General features: G+C 38.7%; 1 protein-coding gene across 1 annotated transcript in view; it reads right to left on the bottom strand.

The window, feature by feature from the left end:
• SCHIP1 (schwannomin interacting protein 1) overlaps positions 1-21,908 on the bottom strand; it is a 670,407-nt gene that overhangs the window by 520,299 nt on the left and 128,200 nt on the right. Inside the window, exon 2 of the mRNA XM_090273287.1 lies at positions 4,911-4,975. Coding sequence (XP_090129413.1) covers positions 4,911-4,975 — 65 coding nt within the window. The remainder of the gene's footprint in view (positions 1-4,910; positions 4,976-21,908) is intronic.

The following is a 21,908-nucleotide window of genomic DNA, read 5'->3' as shown; positions in this document are numbered from 1 at the left end:
ACGTTCTAGACCCCCCCGCCCCCACGATAGGTGAAAATCCGCGAAATAGGAACCTTACATTTATTTTAGTATTTACATATGTTTTAAGGCTTTATAAACCCTTCCCACACACTTATAAACCATTTCCAGTTCCTTATTAACCTTTCCTACTCCCTTATTAACCTTTTCCACACTTTTATAAACACTACTTATGTTCTTAAACATATTCTACACTCTTAAACCTACGTAATTTTAACAACATATGTATACAGTACTGCAAAATCCAGTGATATAGCAAAAAATCCACGATAAATAATGAAATATATTTTTTAACATCCCACAATACAGTGAAGCTGCGATAAGTGAACCGCGATATAGAGAGGGACTACTGTAGTCATTGACCACATAATGTGTACAAAACACTGTCATAGACATTTTACCTGTATTATCTTATTTAATTCTCACAGTAGTCTCTATCAAGTATTAGTTTCACCAATGTATAGATGAGAAATCTAAAGTTCGGAGAGATTATGTTAAACTCAGAAGAAACCACATTAAAACTCAAGTCTCACTATACCACAAAGTACTATTTGGAGGATGTTAACGTCAGACTTATTAAGCTTAATTCTACTGACTGTGGATTTCATAAATAAAGTATTTGACAGCCCAACCCAATACACGTGCAGGTGGTAAGGATGGGTGTGCATGTGTTTGTATTTAAAACTGAAACAAAAGTTTCAAGAAACAGTGTTTCCCTAACTACCTATATACTGTTTTCTGACATTTTTTATTATATATATTTCAGATTTTTTAAAAGGCAGTGGTTACCTAGCAAATTGACTTAAAAAAACCATTAATGGATTGTGATTTGCGGTGTGAAAATCAGTTCTACTGGGAAACATAAAGCATTTGGAGCAGAACAATATGATGCATGGGGTATTTAAGGATGGTTTGCAGTGGGAGTGAGCAATGAGAATGACAGAAAATATTTAGGAGGGTATTCAAATTGGCTGAGTAATGAGAAGCATGATTATGGTCATAGTAAAGAAAAGATAAGAAAACGCCTTGTGCTGGAGGCATTATCAGGATAATGTGCTATCTCCGTCACTCTAGAAAGGAATAATAACCAAGTGGAGGGGAAAACATGATAAATTCATACGTGGCCGCTAGGTGGTGCCATCAGCCCAAGATAGCTTTGTAATTACCCAGCTAGGAAGTGAAGCGGCAAGAAAAAAAACTCCTGTGTGCTCTGTGCTATATTAATTCATCCATATTCACTCACTTACAGATATTGAATATATCCTATGTGCCAGCAATGATGTAAAGCATAAAGGATACAACAGTGAAAGCACTGGACATAGTCCCTGTCATTATGGTTTTACAGTCTAGGTGAAGAGAAATATTAAGGAATTATAAATGTGATGGATGATATTAAAGGGACCTAATCAAGGGTTGGTGGGCATGTAGTCACATTTTTATAATTCTATGTTCTTGTAGGGACAGCATCCTTATAACAAGGACAATGTAAGGTTTTATAAATTAAACCCCTAATTAACAAATTATCAAATTGAGCAATAGAGATATAGGTGAGGTGCTGTGGGACCTGTAGATACTGTATGCAGAAACCAGAGACAAAACTCAAGGTTGCATAAAGAGAACTTTTAAAATAATATTAACAAATTAACAATTTGGGGTTACAATTTACACCTCAATAAACTATAAACTATGAATAGCTATTGCCTGTGGATAATGCGGTGATTATATGGCAGGATAATATGCAACTTGCTATCACATGTTTCAAACCGAAGACCCAGCCTGATCCAATATTTAAAGAAAAAAAAAAGCTGTCAGTATAAGATCTAGCATAAATTAATAAATGATTATTAAATACACGAGAGTCATAAGCAGTCTCCTAATGAATGGCTTTACTAATTGCTCTTCTCCATTTATTGACTTCAGTGAGTGTGTGTGTGTGTGTGTGTATGGGTACACACAAGTGCACTCAGCGGGCCCGATACATGGCCTCAAGTAGAACGGAGGTGCAGCGGCCCCTCCCTTCACATTGCCTACCACAAAACCCCGCTGAGCATTCAGAATAAATGCAATGTTCCCAGGGGGAATAACCAATCATGTGCTATGGCACCGCTATCACTGAATTTACGGTCATTTCAAGTGGCTGAGATGATTTACATCAACACCTACATCAGCTATGGCTATAATGAAAGCTTAATCTGCTCACTCAAAGGAGACCAAATTTTCAGTCAAATTTGACAGCTTTCTAGGACACAGCCCTGCCCTAGAACAGACCAGAACCATCTCCAGAAGTCCAGGCAAATGGGCACAGTTGTTAGGGGAGGCAGCCACTATCTGTTTTCTCTCTGCCCTGGACAACCGTGAAAGGGAAACTTACCCCATAGGCCTGCATGCTTTGAAGGAAACTTTAATTCCCAGTCCCAGAATTCCTCAATCATGGCTGGGAAAAAGAAGCATGCAAAGTAAACTGGCCCTTTCCAGAAGCTTTTAGCTTTCACAGACCTCTAGATAATGAGAAGGAAAGAACCAGGGAGGAGGCAGAAGTCCACGTATATACCATTAATTTCACATATCTTCCTGGGAGCAGAGAGACAGGAAAGATACATGCTGGTGTTAGTGAAAGGTTTAATATAGAGTTGTGGTCAATTAGCAGGACAAAAACTTTTGGAGTTCACTCCTTACATTAAAATCAATAATGAAAAACCAGCACAGCCAGATTTAATAGATAAATGAGCTGAACATCACAGAGAAAGTATGTCCTCAGAGAATTAAGCTGCACGAGATTATTGAATGACCAGAAGGAATCTACAATGCATCTAAACCACTGGTTCTCAACCCCAGCTCCTTATTAGAATCACAGGAAGGAAGCTTTTAAGAAATACTTATCCTAGGACCTCACCCCCAGAGATTCAGATGCAATTTGTCTGGGGTAGGGCTTATGCCAGGCCATTTTTATTAAACTCCCTGGGTGATTCTAAGTGCAGCCAGGGTGAAGACCTACTGATTTCAGGTCATTATAACACTGATCTCTGCAGAGGAAAAAAATTATTTCTAGTTCAGCAAAAAAGTCTTCAGCTGTTATTGTTTACACATAGCTAATGGTGGTGGTGGTGGTGTGAGGGGGCAGAAAGGTTGAACTGTTTTATTCTTATTTACACATATAAATGAGAACAGATATAACAAGGACAAATTAAATCCACAGATAACCCAGAAGCTTGGTTTGATCAAAGGATTGAAGATACCCTTTAAGTGGTGACATAGGAAATTATTAGAATCATGAAGATGGAAGGAACCTGAGAAGCTCTCCAGTGCACACACCCACCCAGGGGGAAAGGGAAGGAGCTGACATTGAAGGCGTTCCTGTCATGGGTGTTTCAGTTAAGGCTCCCAACAAGATTGTCAAGCCAGGGGTTACTATCCTCATGTTCGAAGATGGGGACAGTGGGGTTCAGTGTGGTGAAACAATTGTTTCCAGACCCACAGAGCCAGGAAAAAGCAGAAAGAGGAATCAGGTCCAAGGCTTTCCGTTTTCAGAAATGTTTCAGTAGCATCTCAGATGAATGGTCATTTACACACCTCCTGGGTGCTTCCAGCATCTATCAGCTCACTCTTTAACAAAGAAGTCCGTTCTGTTGGGCAGGCTGAATTTTTACAAAAGTTATTCTTTTTTCGCAGTCACAAACCTGTTTCCCCACAAATCCTGCTCATTGATCCTTATTCTGCTTTCTAGGGCAAGAAGAGCAATTTAGCTCTTCTTTTAAAGGAAAGATTCCCTCAAATGCTTAAGGATCACTATTATGTCTTAGAGATTTCTTTTCTCCAAGCTATGCATCCTCAGCTCTTTGGAGTATATGAACATGATTTCAGAATTCACAATCTTAATTGACCTCCTCTGGTTCCCTTGGGGATGTCAATGTATCTTTAAAATGCGGTGCGCAGAGCCAAGCGTGATACCCATCTGGGCTTGACATTTGGCCTTTGTGAGTGGTTGACAGCAGGGGCCCTGGGGCATTCAGGATTGTGTTAGGTTCTCATCCTTCCTTGCCACTCTCTCTTAGCCGAGCTTACTGACCCAAGTGCTGAAAGCTGCCTGAGCCTCTTTCCTTGCCTGTAAAATGAAAACAATAATGCCTATATCAGAAGGCTATGGCCAGAGTTCCATAAGGAAATGTCTGTAAGCCTTCACTCATACAGAACACATTGGAAATACTCAATAAATGACAGTTAATTTTTTCTTCCTTTATCTTGGCAGTGCATGACTACTAATTAGTTTAATATTATGGGAATATTTTCGGAAGCCATATAAAATCATGGCCTTACATTAACATCATATAAAACCTCTAAGCATTTACCCACAATTGAATTCAGCATATCTCTCTCAGATGTTCTAATTGTATAATTTTTAATAACCTAAGTGGAAGATTCTACTTTTATCTCTGTTCAGTTTACTCTCTTTCTTCCCTTTTTTTAGCTCAGTTTTGTTCCATTCTGCAGTATTCTTTTGAATGTTCATTCTATTTGTTTTGGTGTAACCTTTGTGCTTTTTTGCAAATTTATGATTGTCTTCTATACACACCCCTGATTAAAAGGCAAAGACAGAGTAGGGTTAAGTTTCCAGCTTCAAACACCAGGCATTATATGACTCTGTTAATCAGTATAGCTTGTGTATCAGAGCTCGACTAATCATAAATCTCTCTAAATATATCTCAAATGAGACACATATCTGGGTCCTAATCACAATGATAACATAAGAATGTCAATATTACTTAAATTCATTTTTGCCTTGCCAGGTAGTCTCTTTCTTTCTTTCTTTCTTTCTTTCTTTCTTTCTTTCTTACTTTCATGCAAGCTTTTCAACCTTGCAAAAAAATTAATTTCCTTTAATATTTTGTACTTACTTTTCAAGTAAATATTTTCCATCATTAACTTGTTCTAAAGGATTCTGCAATCTTTTCATTTCTTCCTGTGGGGGAAAAAAAGAAGTGTATTACAAATCAGCCTATGCACTTATGGGCAATAATATTTGAGGACAATTACTAGCAAAATTGAGATAACACATGATTAAATGTTCTGGGCTTTGTCATGGGTACACACTTAAACATACAGAACAATTTAATCTTTGATCAAATTGGAATATGATACTGCCAGTCAAACTGTGTGACTTTTTTAGAGTGGGGATATGTTTATATAGATCCATCTACTCATGTTTACTCTGCTGTCTGTATTATGTTTGCTGGTTGCTGGGTGAAGGGCCCTAATGAATATGAGCTGGGTCTGGCCATTCAGTAACCATCCTCTCTTGCTTTTGGTAACTCACAGTAATCTCTTCCCTTAGCCCCAGGGCTCACACACACACACACACATACAAACACAGCCCACATCCCTTTCTGAATTTCAGGCATCCATAGTCTCTGTAATCCCACTCCCCTGGCCACCGTGACTGGTTCAGGGGTGTGACGAAAGTTGGCCCAGGTTCCTGGTGCGATTGCCTATCCCACAGAACCCTGGTCCTGGGAAGACCACTGTACTTTGAGATCACAGTACTCATCACCACAAACTGTTGAGGTGCCAAGAGGGAGCCCCAATTAGGACTAAATTACTCATGTACCCCTGAAATCCCATCAAAGCTAGTCTCAACATGGTTCTAACAGCAGACATGGAAGTCTTCTAGGCCATCCCTCGTTACTCATACTGCACTGTACATCCCAGAATTTGAGCCAATCACTCATCTGGCCCCAAGCCCTCAAGCCTTTCCACTGAGCTCTTTGTGGGGCACAATCTGTCATCGGAGAAATTCTCTATTTCCTCAGTTTCTCTGGATATTCTCCTAACTATTTCGCTCTGACTGAATGCTGCCTTAATGTTCTGAGGACAGCTAACTTTTGGTTAGAGCAAGATCAAAGGACTCTCTAGAAAAGAGTTTTAGGATACAGAGGATTATGCTGATGACAAACTTGGCAGAGTCTCTGATCATGCTTTTTCCCTGTAGTCCTCTTAGAAGGTGGCAATTTCTTCCCTATGTGCCACAGTCTGGAGCAGGGATGGGACCTTTCTTTCTTGTTATTACTGCTCCCAGATCATCCTCATTCCTATAAAATCTTAGCCCCTCTGGAAACATGCCCACAGCCTCGCCAGGCTTGTGTCCTCTTCTCTTCCCTATCTACTCTTACTCAGCAGGAGATCTTCGTCAGTCCATAACTTTAAATATCTGCACCTGACCTGTCCTTAAACTCCACCCTTATACATCCACTTGCCTACTTCACAGCTCCATGTTCATGTCTGACAGACATTTCAAGTTCAAAACCAAAGTCTTGATTTCCTTGCCTGTACCCTTTCCCCAAAACCTCTTTCTTCACCACTTCTGCCTCATTTTAATAAATGGTATCACTACGAACCCAGACACACAAAACTGAAATGCAGGAGTCAGCCTTTATTCCCTTCTTCCTCTCACAATTCAGTCAATTAATCAGCTAATCTTGTTGGGCCCAACAAAGAAATATATCCAGAACTTGACCACGACTTCCCAGTCTGGTCTAAGTCAACTGTGGTCGACTCATGTCTCCCTGCTTCTGACGCTAGCCCACTTCAGTCACTTCCTTCATGGCCAGCCTGTTCTTTCAGTTCTTGGGCTTTCTTCACTAAGCATGTGAAATGCATGTATCATAAGTGTAGAGTGCAGTGAGTTTTGACAAATGAATACATTGGTAGAACCAGCACCCAAAACAAAATATAAAACATTTCTCTCACTCCTTTGTGCCCCTGTACAGCCAGTCCCCCTCTCCTAAAGGTACCCTGGTTCTGATGTCTATCATGGTAGATAGATTTTCCCTTGTTCTAGGATTTCATATAAAATTATCTGTTCCTTTGTATCTGGCTTAATTTATTCAACATTGTATTTTGGCATTAGTTCCTTAACCAATGTTATTGTTTAAACTTCACTTTAGTATTTGGAGAAGGATTTTCTGTCTCCTCCCTATGAATTTGGAAACATAGAATTTTGACATGTGAGAAATCCTGGAACTGCAATAGAAGTATTTGCTGGTGTGAGAAATGGTAACTGGAGGAAAAAGATAACAGAGCAAAGAGGATGGAGGCTGAGGAAAACCGCCAAGGAGACAGAGCCCTAGTGATGCTGTAACCTCGGGGTCAGACTGGAGCTTGAACCCAGGATAGTGATGGATTTTTCAGTTTTCTGAGCCAATAGATTCTCTCATTTGCTTAAGGCATTTTGGTTGAAATCTCTCTCTCTCTCTCTCTCTCTCTCTCTCTCTCTCTCTCTCTCTCTCTCTCTCTCTCTCTCTCTCTCTCCCTCCCCACCTCTCTCTCCAGCTGCAAGAATCCTAACTCAGAAGTGACAGTGTAAGCCGTAAGCCATAACCTAGGACTGTTAAATACAAAATCCTAACCTGATGAGCCATAGAACTATACAAGTTGAGAACTGGACAGCTGTTACTGTTGTTTATATTTTATTTTATTTTGGCAGTGTCTTAAAATTTTTCTAATTCAGAATCCTAATGGATAAAGCAGGTTATGGTCTTCAGTTTCCTTTTATTAAAGGCTGCTGCTTTTATATCCAACACTGTGTACCAAAGCTCAGATGAAGGATATTTCTGCATTTTCTGACATTTTGCTACAGGTTCTCTTATATAAAAGAATAAGATTTTAGGATTTAGTGCTAGTGGACAGTTTCTCATTTTGATATAGTAGTGCACTTCTTTTCATCAACAATAACAACTTGTAAGTCTTATAGAGGTTGTTTATTTTGCATTGGCTGCCAGAGGCATAAGCTAAATTAAATATTCAATTGCCAGAACTATTTTTTCCAGGCAGTTAGTACAATTATCCCCCTCCCGCTTCACTACATGATTTGTGAACTTCTTTATTTTAACTCTCCTACATTTGTGCTTTTCACAGTAAGTAGAGGCAGGTACTATATAGGCAGAATAAATATGATCAATGGGTAGGAAGATAGAGATGGCAGATAGACGGACAGATGATAGATAATAGATAGATAGAAATAGAGCATTCTTTTTAATAGGAATACATAGCATTCTATTTTCAAGGTAAAACTTTTCAGCACTATAGCTGCTGGATCCTCATTCTAAGAATAAGTCTCCATATCTACTCTATTTCTTCCAACCCTCCATTCCTCTCACCTAATCCTTCATCATATCCCATCCTTGCTCCAGTGACATAAGCAATAAATCCAAGTCATATAAAAGGTCATGCTTGAAGTCACTTTCCGGAAAGGAAATAGGTTGGATAAGAAGTCTTATTTATTCTTGAAAACCTAGAGAATTTTTAGGTCATAATTGTTTTCTTTTTATACCCCTCCATTATGATTAGGAAAGAAACTGAGTTGTTAGTAGTCCCAGCACTTTCATCTCTAATGTGGCATGCTTTCTTCCTTCCTTTTGCTGTGGGGATTTGGGGAGGCAGGGAGGAAAGGGCTTTTGCACTCTGCCTGCCACTCTCTTTTCTTTGATTGTTTCAGAGCAGGGAGCGTGCCTGGGTGGGGAGGGCTTTGAAGCGGTACTTTATTCAATCTGACTATCCACTTTCTAGGAAATCATATTAAACATAAGGTCAATGACTAACAAGAGCTTTCTGAACAGCTGCTCTGCTGAAAATTTGGAGGATTGATTTCATCATTTGGTTATTTAAGCTAACTATACAAAAACACTTCAATTCAATTGGCCAAGCCATGTCCTCATTTTCTAGGAGATGGATAAGGAAGTTGGCTTGCTCAACCGATCTTCTTTCAGAGTTTCACTCTTTGAGAAAGTCTTGTTTTAATTTACCTTTAAAATAGATACAAATTGATCTTTCCGTCATTGGTTTCTCCCACTTGTCCTCTTTGTGTTTGATTTTATATCTCGCAGTGCCATTTCCCTACCGGGAACCAACATAGCTCCCAGTGCTTTCAGATGGATTCCACTGGCTCCACCAAGGTCTGGTGCACCCGGGCCCAGGGTGTCTCTCCCAGCTTCACTGCCATGCCCTGCCCCGTACTCTCCCTCCCCAAGTCTGGTCATATGAAACTTCCCATAGACCCACAACTCACATGATCTTCTACTGGGCATTTGAGGACAGGGTATCCCCAACACCTCTGCTGGCCCTCTCCCATTCTTCCTTCAGGAAGCCCTCAACTTGTCCCTCCACCATACAGCAAGGAGGGCTGGGTACCCCAATCTGCTTCCTCAGCAACCTGTGGTGATCCCTATTTCAACATTATCTCTTCACCCAAATATCACCACCCCCACTGAGCTCCTTGAAGTTAGGGGTGATGACTTACTTACCTTAAGGTGCCTCTTCCCCAGGTGAGGCATTTAGGAGGTACTTAATAAATATCTGTTGAATAAATGAGGAATGCATTGGCCTGACTGAGATGAAAAGAAACCTTAATAGCTTAATGGCCCCCCAAATCCCAAGAAGTTGTGAGTCCTCTGTTGATTCTTTTCTGTCCCTCTATGTGTACTTTTTAAAGTCACTCTGTAACTTTCTTTTTTATTTAACATTGTATTTTCTCAGCCTTACGGAGGTATACTTGACAATTAAAGTTGTATATATTTAAGGTGTACATTTGATATATGCATACATTGTGAAATCATCACAATCAAGCTAATTAACATATGCAGCATCTCACATAATTATCATTTTCTTTTTCTGTGTGTGTGTGTGTGTGTGTGTGTGTGTGTGGTGAGAACACTTAAGAGGGAATATGCTACAGTATTGCTAACTGTAGTACATTGTTGTACATTTAATCTCCAGAATTATTCATCTTGCATAACTGAAACTTTATACCCGACCATCATCTCCCCACTTACAATGTTTACTTTTATCCATTCTCCTTTGTGCTCTGGAAGACTCATAATTTTGGACTTTATCAACCAGGCCCCTTTGCTCTGTGGCTTTGGATAGAGTTTGAGAAGTGGGAGGCCCTGGCATGGCATCGGAGGATAGCAGAAGAGAAAAACTATCAATTCAAGGGTTTAAACCCAAGTTTCTGGCTCAGTATGACTCACCAGATGAGGGACAGTTTCTACTGCGCTCTTTCGTACTTCTACCTTTTTTTGACATTTTGGTGAAGCCCCTCCGCAAACTACAAGTTGAACTATTCAAAAATGACCGAGACGTATAGCATTCCATATTCCGTAATCCTGTTTCTCCAAATGGAATCAGTGTTCTATGTGGCTGCGAAATGCAGGCTGTGCTGTTGGGAGGACAACTGATTGACTCCTTGCCAAAGCCGTGCTTCCCACTGTTCTGAAGTGACTTGTGAGCGAACTGCTAGACTGCACGGTGGATGCTGGGTTTTATTCTTTTGTGTCCGGCTTCCTCCTCCACCTTAATCCTGCAGATGTTTCGCCTGTCACTGACAGAAGACTATAGCTAGACAATTAGACAAACTCACCTGTTGGGCCACTTAGTCAGTCCCTTAATCTGTCCAATAAAAATACACTGTTCTTTTTTCTTTCTTTCTCTGCCACTTCTACTGTCTTAATAAGCAGGGTATGTTCTTTGGACAAGTTTAAAATCAGAAGTCCACACAAATTTGCTTTTGCTCTAAAGTGTACTTCTGCCTAAATGTCAGCCTTTTAACTTTTCTTACTTATGCCCTGGCTGTTTTATTCTCAGCATGCTCCAGAGCATGTAAGGTAACTTAAAATGTGAAAACAATCTGCAGTTTACCTCATTGTGCAGCTGTGGTGACAAACCCTGTGCCCCTTACATATGTCTTTCTTTTTTTTTCATGCTGGGAATAATTTCATATTAACCTGAGGGTAACTATGAAACAAAAGTTAAAAGCCAAACTTACTTTTGACACTTTTGACTCTTCCATCATTCAATTAAATATCACCAGGCTTCCTCACTCCCTGCCCCTCCCCATTACTCTTTTTTATAATGGAAGTGTAATAAGGACACTAAAAAGGGGGTTACTAATGTTTGCATAATTTGGAAAAGTAGAAGACATAAAATCTATACTAATTTTAGCTCTGCATCATTGAACATGAAATATTGATTATTGCTCTTTGCAACAGAGTTTATGAAGCTAGCTAGGCGGCTATGTCCACATAAAGTGATTCTGATGCTTTGCCCTCGAACCTCAGTGGCTATAAATGATGCTCCTTGGTGACAGCTGGAGGCTGGCACTCTAATCCACAGCCTTAAGAGATACATTTCCCAGATTAGACCAGGAATGACCCAGCTGCACAGCCTAACTTCAGAAAATTAAATTGGAGGGAGTCCAAACCTCTGTTGAAATAACTGTGTAAATTACAATGCTTTCCACAGGCCTTGTTATAATGTAAATGTGCTTTACAATTTACTGCCATTTCCCTTCTTCCCCTGCTGTGAATATGAGCATTAATAGTCATCTCATATATTTAAAGGCAAAAAGGCATCAAAAATGAAAGTATAAGATTCATGTTTTCTTTCTTTGGAAAGCAGAAACTAAATTCTTTTCTTTTGCCTTTTTTTTGTTGCAAAAAACAGCATACATTTTGTTTATGTATTATGCATTAATGATTTTTATGGTTGACAGACCTGTAAATTTCAAACAGAGAAGTTACCTTGCAGCTGAACATGAATTTATCTAGGAGGGAAAAAGTGGCTAATAGAACATCAACAGCTCATTTAAAGAATTCATTCAGGTAAGTTATGAGCACATGAGGCATATATAAGGCAGTAGACCTAAAAAGAGATTTATGTATTTCTAACACTTTAAGGACATTTTGCATGTTTGATGAGATGCAGAGGGGCTGTGATTTTATGGTGACAATCATTGAACAAGGTAATCCTTCACCTCACTATGTGAATTCTTAGTGGTGTTATTGTTATCTGCCTCATACATAGTGAAAATTACAAACTTATAACCATAAGACATGATAATGACAATCACTGTGATAGCTCATTCTTTATTCCTGTTTGACCAACCAGGCTCTGTTCATAGACATTAGGTCATAAAAGCCTTTGGCTATCAACTGTGAAAATGCCAAACACCTGAACTCTTTTTAACAGATCTCAAATAGAAACATATTAAGTAAAAACCCAGTATGACTGTTGAAGTCATTGGTCACCTTGGATCTGAGATAATTTCAGTCCTGGATATTCTCCTGGAGTACATGAGTGGAATGGTACACATCTAGAAGGATATACCTACAACAACGAGATCACCCAAGCCCGCCCCTTGTCCTAATCTGAATTAGCATCTGCAAACTCCATGCAGCTGTGCTAGATGGACAGCCCCAGTGGACCCAGGACTGTCAGGCAGGATAAACCAGCCTCGTGATATGTTGAAAAATACCCTTTAGGCTTAAATGCTCCTTCTCTCCTTTCCCTAAAATTATGCATGCTCTCAAGATCTGCTAGTTTTAGACCACAAACATTCTAAAATTACTGTAGAATGAAGATCCAGCTCGTTACAACAAGCCTAACCACTTTCATTAAATCTAGGATATGAGAAATTAAAACACTATTAGTAATAATTTTTAAGTGGCCGCTCTACTCAAAGTTAATGCAGCTTAACAGCAAGACAACTATTAAAACTCATCTGAGGCCCTGGCTGCTGTGGCTCAGTGGATTGAGTGTCGGCCTGCGAGCCAAGTTTCGCTGGTTCGATTCCCAGTCAGGACACATTACTAGGTGCACGTCAGGTCCCCAGTTAGGGGCGCGAGTGAGAGGCAACAACACAGCGATGTTTCTCTTCATCCCTTTCTCCTTTCCCCTCTCTCCAAAAATAGATAAACAAATAAATAAATTATTTAAAAAACAAAAACAAAAAAACAACAACAACAAACTCAACCGAGACTGAAATACTAGGTATAACCACTAGGGTGTAGATATTTTTGTATCTTAAATATTTCTGCACTCTGAAAAAAAAATCTTAGAGACCATGCTTCAAACTAAGAACTAAAACTGCAAATATGCACATAAGCCAACAAATAAACACCCCTCAGAACGCAAACGGTATAGCAAAGGTGGATAAGTAGGTCCGTACACTAACTCCAGGCTTCCTGTGCCAAAGGATAAAAACAAAGTGCAGGCAATCAGAACAACATGTCCCTCCCAAATTGTTTAAACCTGATTCTGGAATGCGCTTCACTGTAGCATAGCAAATTCTATCCAGATTAGATTTTTTCCTTTGTTAAATTGAAAAAATGGGTTCGCATTTCTTATATACTCACCAAGTAATACTGTGGGGAAGCAACCAAAAAGCATGCTGGGAAGAACTCTCCGAACATGCTCTGTAGCACTTCAGACCTCTCTGTCTCTTCCTTTCCACTCCCTCCACTGCCTCCTGTGCTCAGCACCTCATTCCCTCTCACCAGGATTATTGCATTGGGTTGCCTAATTGCATCTCTTAAGTACATTTCAATAATTTAACTCTCCTACTCATAAACCCTACTGCCAGCCTAAATAAAAAGAATCATCAAGACTAAAAATACTCTTAATCCCCTAAACCCAGTAGTGCTCCTTCTGTTCCTCCTGAAATCCTTTCAAGTTCATCTCAAATGTGATTTTATATATTTTAATATTTCCTTCCGTAGCTAATTGCATGTCATTTCTTTGAACTACTGCTATTACTACTAACATTTATTAGATTTTACTAGGCTACAGGCACTTTGCATAAATTATCTTTTTAAAATTATGACTGCAGCCCCATAAAAATAGCAAAAGATGCAATTATTATTCCGATTACCTGGGTAAGAAAACAGACTCAGAGAAATGAAGGCACTTGACCAAGGTCTCATAGGAGAAATAGGAAGCCAACCTCAGCAGTCTGATTCCAGAATCAGAACTTGATCACCTCCACTTTTCCCGTGAATGACATGGAACGTGCACCAGTGCGCGCAGAGGTGGTATCTCACCAATGGTGTGTGTAAAGAAGAAATCACAGTGTTCTATAAACACTCAGGTTTCTTATCTGAACCAGGTGTGTCACCTACCCACTCTGTGGTCTTAGACAACTGACCCCTGCCTCTAGGTCTCAGTTTCTTCATTTGTAAAATGATGATGGCAATGCCTATTACACAGTGTTATGTGAGGATAAACTAAAATAGCATGTTTAAGAGTGTTTTCTGTGCTCTCAAGTGCTGGCCATCCATAAGGAGATTCCTATCTCACTGAGGACAGCAATTACATTTCATGTGTTGTCACTCCCGTGGTACCCAGCTCTTCTCTATTCTAAACTGTGTTATCTTGGGCTAAGTAACTCCTCTGAGCTTCAATTTTGTCTTTTATAAAATGATTATACCAAATTCCAAGGATTGCCATAAGTCTTGATGATTAAAAATTTATGTAAATTATTGAGTCTTACACCAGGACCATAGTAGATGCTCAATAATGTTATTTGTTTTTATCATTATTAACTTTTATTATTATACCTCTCAAGCCTCTCCAAAACATGGGTGTGCATCCAGACACCTTCTCCTGGCTCACTCTAAACTCATCTCCCGTTAGTCACCTAGTTCTATCGATTCTATTTCCTAATTGTCTTCACAGCATACTCTCTCTGATTCCATTATCCATAGCTGAGGACTTATCTCCAGTTAGGATTGGCAACCTAATAGGCCAATCTTGTCTTTAGGCTTGAAGCTCTTCTTGCTTCCCCTCACCCAACATTTAAAGCCTAAGCTCCAGGCCTGGCAGGACCTCCTATGAGGTTCCGTGTGATTAGCGCTATCTGTTTTTCCAGAATCTTTTCCCTGATTGTCCCACCCCTTTTCCACTTAATCCTCTTGGAACATAATGTCATGGAAACCCCCAGTTAAGATCAGGAACTCGAAAACTTGGAATTAGTCTATGAGTTGAAATAAAACCATGTTAAAGAGACTCTTCTAAGTAAGAGACAGTGTGTATATTGTTATCAAACAGAACAGCATCACCTCAGCTGGAGTGTGGTCTCAGAAAACTTCATACACGAGAACATGCCTCCATACCTGGGTATTAAGTCCCCAAATACCCATCACACAACCCTTAACCTAAACCTTCCCATGTTACCAGTAAAGTCTTTATTTAGAGTCTTCTGTAGAAAACAATTATTAGACAAGCTTAATTTTATTGTTCTCTAACCTGCAGCAAATAAATGAATTCATATGGATATTGTTGGAAGATGTGAGGTGAGTTGATCACAGATTTGATGTGGGAGGACAAAACAGAAACTAAAAAGTAGATCTTGTTCTGTATTTTCACTGAATACATAAAGAAGATTCTTCCTGTCTGCAATGTTGCCTCCTCTTGAAACCTTTTTGGAAGTTACTCCCATTTGAAGTTAATTTTGTCTCTCTGAAATCTTGAAGTTGTATGTGTCTAAGCTGGGTACAAACTTCATGTTTTCTCTATAAGTTATATTGTATTTTCCTTACCATGGCCTAAGTGTTGAGGGGAAGTTTTTTTTTTTTTTTTTTTTTTTTTTCGTTAAGTCTAAGTCTCTTTCAAACTTGCAAACCCTACACTTGGACTTCATAAACTGGGGTGTGCCAGCAACAGGTCAGGGGTACATAGAGCCTGAGATTGGGGCATATCTTTCCAAGATGTCATTGTAACTCCTAGCAAAAGCACGATTTTACAAGGAGTCCAAGGTTTGCATTCATTTTAAAGCAAAAATAGGGGCTGCAAATAAAGTTCAGGTTTCTCTGTGGCTATTTCTTCTCACATTGCCAATGGTGTGTATGTTCACTATTTTCTGCCTTTGATATTTTTGGATGGCAAATTTGATAAGCAATATGCTAGTAAGGATGGAAAGTGAATATCGTGTATTTTTTAAATTAAGTTTTCTGGGTAGTGTGTAATAGCATGATTTCTATCAACTCTGGATAAAGTAAAAACATTTTATACTTGTTGGGGTATAAGATTCTTATTTTTGATGCTGTAGGACTTGGTTTATATTTCTCTCATGCCACTCACTGGTTGTGGAGGGCGAAGTGGAATTCCACGTATGTTTGATGCCTTCTGCCCATATGAGATTGTATGAAGTAGGCATTGTTGTACTTAGGGAAGGGCAAACTCACTTCTACACCTAATTGCCCACCAGACCTAGGGGATGCTGAGCTTCCTAGAAATGAATTATGATCTCATGGGTCCATCAAGTATGATAAATTTTAGCAGCCAGCATAATTCTAAGCACACAGCAATAACTTGGATGTTAAGAGTAATATTCAATTAATAGTCATTAAAAGAAGAAAAATACACTTAGGAGTTGAATGGAGGCCACAACACAGAGATCATGAAATTAAAAACAGGACTTGAGAAAGAATGTGAAAAAAAAAAACTGGTGTGGAACTCCTACCTTTTGTGCCAACATGCGTGGAATTAGAGAGTATTGTACTTAGTGACATCAGCCAGGCAGTGAAAGACAAATACCATATAATCTACCTAATACAGGAAACTAATGAACAAAACAAATGAGCGAAATAGAGCAAGAGGCATGTAAACCAGGAACAGATTGACAGTGACCAGAGGGGAGGAGAGGAAAAGGGAAGGGGGGATGGGAAAAGGGGAAGGGTCTAGTCCTGTGGTTCTCAACCTTCCTAATGCCGCGACCCTTTAATACAGTTCCTCATGTTGTGGTTACCCCCAACCATAACTAAAGCATAGTGAGTAATCACAAAAACAATATGTAATTATATATGTGTTTTCCGATGGTCTTAGGTGGCCCCTGTGAAAGGGTCGTTCGACCCCCAAAGGGTTTGCGACCCACAGGTTGAGAACCGCTGGTTTAGTCAAGGAACTAGTATAAATGAACCATGAACATGGACAACAGGGTGGGGACTGACTGTGGGAGAAGGGGAGGTGGGCAAGGTAGGAGAGAGCAATGGGGAAAAAATGGGACAACTGTAATAGAAAAACAATTATAAATAAATAAATAAAGATGCTGCAAGTCAACAAAATTTCCTTTTGTCATTTATTCATTCATTCTTCTGTTCATTATTTAACAAAAGTACAATCATACGTGCTAGGCATGAGGATACAATAGGGGAGTGTAGGAGACAAGCAGACACAGCTCCTGTTCTCCTGCAGCTTGAGAGGCCCAATATAATCAAAGGAGAAAAGATGTTTTCAGTAGTCAGGAAGTTGTTCAAGACTGTTTTGTTTTTGTTTTTTTCCAAAAACTGGTTTGGACCTTTTGACATTCAGGACAGAGTGCAGATCAGTCAAATAAACCTGGCTTTTGTGTGTATGACCATAGAGTTTGAAAGATGTTATTCTAGAGAGGGCCAAGAAAAGGAGGTGAGGGGATCCAGGTGCTCACGGTGGGGCACTTGATCCTACTGGCTGACCAGAATGGAGTGCCCGTGTGCAGAATGTGGAAGGGGTGATAGAAATATCTCCAAAGTTAAAATGCAAAATTCCAAGGTATAGATTAGGGGCTTACTCAATAAAAATGACATTAATTGAGGGAGGCAGAGAGAAGGCAGGCAGACAGACAAGAGTACGGAAGACAGAATGTTCAAATCTGCTTTCTCATATGATGAGCCATGGCACCATTACAAATAAAAATGCCTATTCACCGCCTGCATACTATAGTCTCTTAACAATTGAGTACTCCATGTGTCTAGTAACACCAGTGGCAGATTGTGCATTAGAATAAGTCTTTCTTCTAAAGACTTATCTATTCTAAACCAAGGGTTAATCTTCTCGACTAGAGAAACCATACGGAAGGGAAAATATTAAATTTTGTATAAACACAGCATTGTTTTTTAAAACCAACAAGAAATTGCGATTGAAATGACTATATTTTCTTCATATGTGAAATTCCCATTAGTGTAGTGTTGCATTTCATGATTTTAATAACTGCCCAAATTGTTTCATAACAAGTAGGCAAACAACCTTGATAAGAATTACTTTATTCTAAACCGAGGTATGTTGAAATTGACATTTTTCTTTCGGACAGCTATAGCAGAATGTTCAGAAAGAACGCTCAAATCCCAGAGAGGAAATTAAACCTCAGTGGAGCTCTCTGTTATTAAAACTACTATTACATCTTTTAGACATGTAATCTCTAAGTATTCAAGATATAATGGCACAACTGTTATCTAAAAACCAAGTGGAAATACACAGGGGAAAAATGAGTGGTGCTCTAAAGATGGATGAGGAGGAGGAAGGAAGAGAGAGAATAAGAAATTATCAGAACAGAACACGAAATGGCATCTTTACTGTTGAGGATTGCTAGCTGATGAATGGTACTAACTCCCCAACACAACTCACTGAAGCTCCCACCCCAGTCTGGTAACTAGACTACTCTTCTCTCTTCTTCATAGTCACATTAAATTAACTTACTGACTCTCACTTACCCCTCTGCTCAGTATGAAATTGTCACTCTTGATTTCTGTAAAATCTTCAAATTGAGGATTACATTCTGAATTCTCCAGTGACTGTTCTTAGACTTCTTACACATATGCTTTGTAACATTTATGTTCTCACCTATATTGAAAAGTTCTTCATAAAAATGTATTTCTTCTCTGATAAAATATTTACATCACACTTTGGGGGTAAATGCTTCTCCTTTTCCATATGGAAATCTGGCAGAATCCTCTCTGAGGAATACTTCCAGGAAGAATATTTGAGAGAAACCTGATGTACACTATAGGGTCCGTCCGGCCAGCATTTGTTTAAAGTCCACTCTGTATCTGGCCACTTTCTGCCATCAGCTGCTTTGAAATGCTAAGGTGAGGCAATAGCCTTCAAACCCACAACATGACTTTTAAAGGCCATTATGATATATTCTAGCATTTACCCATAACAAGATGAGGAAACCAATGTATTCTGGGGCATTCCTTTAAAGAAGAGAGTCCTGATATTTCATGCCCCCCCCCACAAAATAATAAAGATGCTCACTCTATGTAAGAGAGCCTAGAAAATATCATTATAAGTGGTTATAAGCTTTAATAGATCTTGGAATCCAATTAGCTACAATTCTGTGGTAGCTTAATAATTTATGATAATTGCAAATTCATTAGATTATAATTCACTACAGCCAAACCTATGGATTTTCTGATACCTTTAAAAACCTGCATTCTCAAGGTAAAGCATGACATTGTCTATGCTTATTGCTACCAAAATAGTCTAATTTAACAATCCAGAATGCATCCAATTACTTAAACCTGATTCATTTGGAGGTTTCCCCTGTTACTGCAAAGACATAAACCGAAGAGCCTTGTACCAGCTCATTAAGCATCTGATTTCAGCAGCTGTCTGGTATTAGCCGAAAGCAATCTACTGTGTGTGCTTAAATGGCCCCTGTTCACCTTTCCCTCTGCTCCATAAACAAAAGCAACTCAAGAGAAGGTACACATACAGGTACATGCATACCACACACACAACACTTTCACCAAAATGCACAGCTTGGTGAATTAGTATAATGTAAACTTCTATAACCATCCCCTAAGTCAAGAAACAGAACTTCATCAAACATGCCGGAGTCCCTTCACATGCTGCCTCCTGATTACAACTCCCTCCTCCAGGACCAAGCATTACAACTTATAGAGCAACCACTTCCTTACATTTTGCTGTAGTTTCCTCACCCAATTATACATCCTTAACCACTATTGTTTAGCTTTGTCCATTTTAAAAACTTTTTTGAAATACAGTAGTCCCTCTCTATATCACAGTTCACTTATCGCGGCCTCCCTGTATCGCGGGATTTTTAAAATATTATATTTAACTATTTATCGCAGATTTTTTTGCTATATTGCGGGATTTTGTGGTATTGTATATGTATGTTGTTAAAGTTACGTAGGTTTAAGAGTGTAGAATGTGTTTAAGAACATAAGTAGTGTTTATAAAAGTGTGGAAAATGTTAAGGGAGTGGGAAAGGTTAATAAGGGACTGGGAACGGTTAATAAGTGTGTGGGAAGGGTTTATAAAGCCTTAAAATATATATAAATACTAAAATAAATGTAAGGTTCCCACTTCGCAGATTTTCACCTATTGCGGGGTGGGGGGGTGTCTAGAGTGTAATACCCACGTTAAATGAGGGAATACTGTAATTGCAGATTCACAGAAAGTTGCAAAAAATGTACAGGGTGGCCCCACACACCTTCGATTTTTTCTTCCCCAGTCATCTTGCATGACTATTGTGCACTATGAGCACCATAAAATTGACATTGATATGACTTGCAGAATTTACTCAAATTTCATCAATTATATAGTCACTCATTTGTGTGTGTGCTTACAGTGCTATGCAATTTTTATCACATATGTATCTTCGAGTAAGCACCACCACAATTGAGATACAAAACTGTTATATCACCACAAGTTTCCTTATACTACCTCGTGCTGGCCTGAACCAACTTCTCGTTTCACAAATCTTCACTCTGGAAACTATTAATCTGTTTTTCATCTCTATGATTTCTTCTAAGAATGTTCCAGAATAGATCCATACATCATGTAACCTTTTGAGAGTAACTATGTTTATATATGTAACAAACTCCCGTGTGATCCATTCACATTGTTGTGTGTAATAGTATTATTCCTGTTTATTGTTGAGTAGTATTCCACAGTCTGGATATATCAGTTTGTTTAACTAGTCACTCCCTGAAGAACATTTAGATTTTTTCCCAGTTTCTGACTATTATGAATAAAGCTGCTATGAACATTTATTTATGTACAGATGTAATTTATAAATATAACATTTTATTTCTCTGGAATAAACGCCAAAGAATGCAATTTCTGGGTCACATGATTAGTGCATTTTTAATTTAAGAAGATAGTGTTTCCAGAGTGACTGTACCATGTTACATTCCCTCCAGCAATACAGGAGTTAGCTTATTTCTCTGCATCCTCGCCAGTATTTTGTGGTTTCCATTTTTAAAAAATTTGGTATGTACTTACATTTCTTTTAATTTATAGATTCTCCCTCTATCTCTTTTCCTTCAAATATATTTTTTTACAAAACCAAGGCATGTTAACTACAGAGTTTCCTAGTCTGGATTTTATTGACTTATATGATCATGGTGAAGTTCATGCATGCAGCTGGATCCAGAGGCTTGATCGTATTTTATTTTGATTCCCTTGGCGAGGTTTTAGGTGGCGGTGTGTTCTTTCATCAGGAGGCTCATCATGGTCTGCTGGTTTCTGTACGTTTGATGATAGTGACCACCGAAGCTCAGTGCCTACATCCATCAATTGAGAAGGAGGTTGCAAAATGGTTATGAACTAGTTATATACTTTTACTGTGTTTATTAGATGTAATAATTTCAAAGAAACTTTCCCTTATTTACTATGTGCTTACCTACTAGCTTACCTTCTATATTCATATAGAAGAAGAAGGATAAATCTTGATTATTTTCTTTTATCAACTTTCAAGATGAAATGGTTCTGTCATCTGCAAAGGTGGCCAGTTATTATTATTTTTTTAACATTACCAGGAATTAATGATTTAAACAAATGCGATGGCTTTTTCCTTATTATTAAAAACATAAGGCATTTCTAATTACTATTATTGTTTTCTTACTAAAATTTAAATTGTTTCACTTTAGGGCAGTAGGAGCTTCATCAAGTTGGCTGTTGAATCCTTTTTATACAAATACAATCCTTGTAGTCTCTGATAGATTCCTGACTATTTGCTCTGAAAAAATGATCCAGACTTACACATTTCCTGCCACAATCCAAGAAGCAGCCATTTCTTCAAAAAGCCCTGAATTTTGTTGTTATTGGAAATGGTATTTTAATATCATAATCTGGGCAGTAGGAATGCTCATTAACACTGCACTGGTCATTATTTCTAGGACTTTTCAGTAGAAAGAGCTGGGATATATAATAAAATACCTCATGGGCTCATACTGAGACTTCCAATTCAGTTTCAGGACTGGAGAGTTTTAACTTAGCCTCTTATAACAGATAATATGTCTGTATCTCTATCTTCTACACTAAAGTTCTGGCTTTCAAGGACA

This window comes from Furipterus horrens, unplaced genomic scaffold, assembly GCF_987537825.1.
Source record: "Furipterus horrens unplaced genomic scaffold, mFurHor1.1.pri manual_scaffold_1, whole genome shotgun sequence".
In the NCBI taxonomy this organism is placed as follows: Eukaryota; Metazoa; Chordata; class Mammalia; order Chiroptera; family Furipteridae; genus Furipterus; species Furipterus horrens.
The sequence above is the reverse complement of the archived record's forward strand: the minus strand, read 5'-3'. Positions and strand labels throughout refer to the sequence as shown.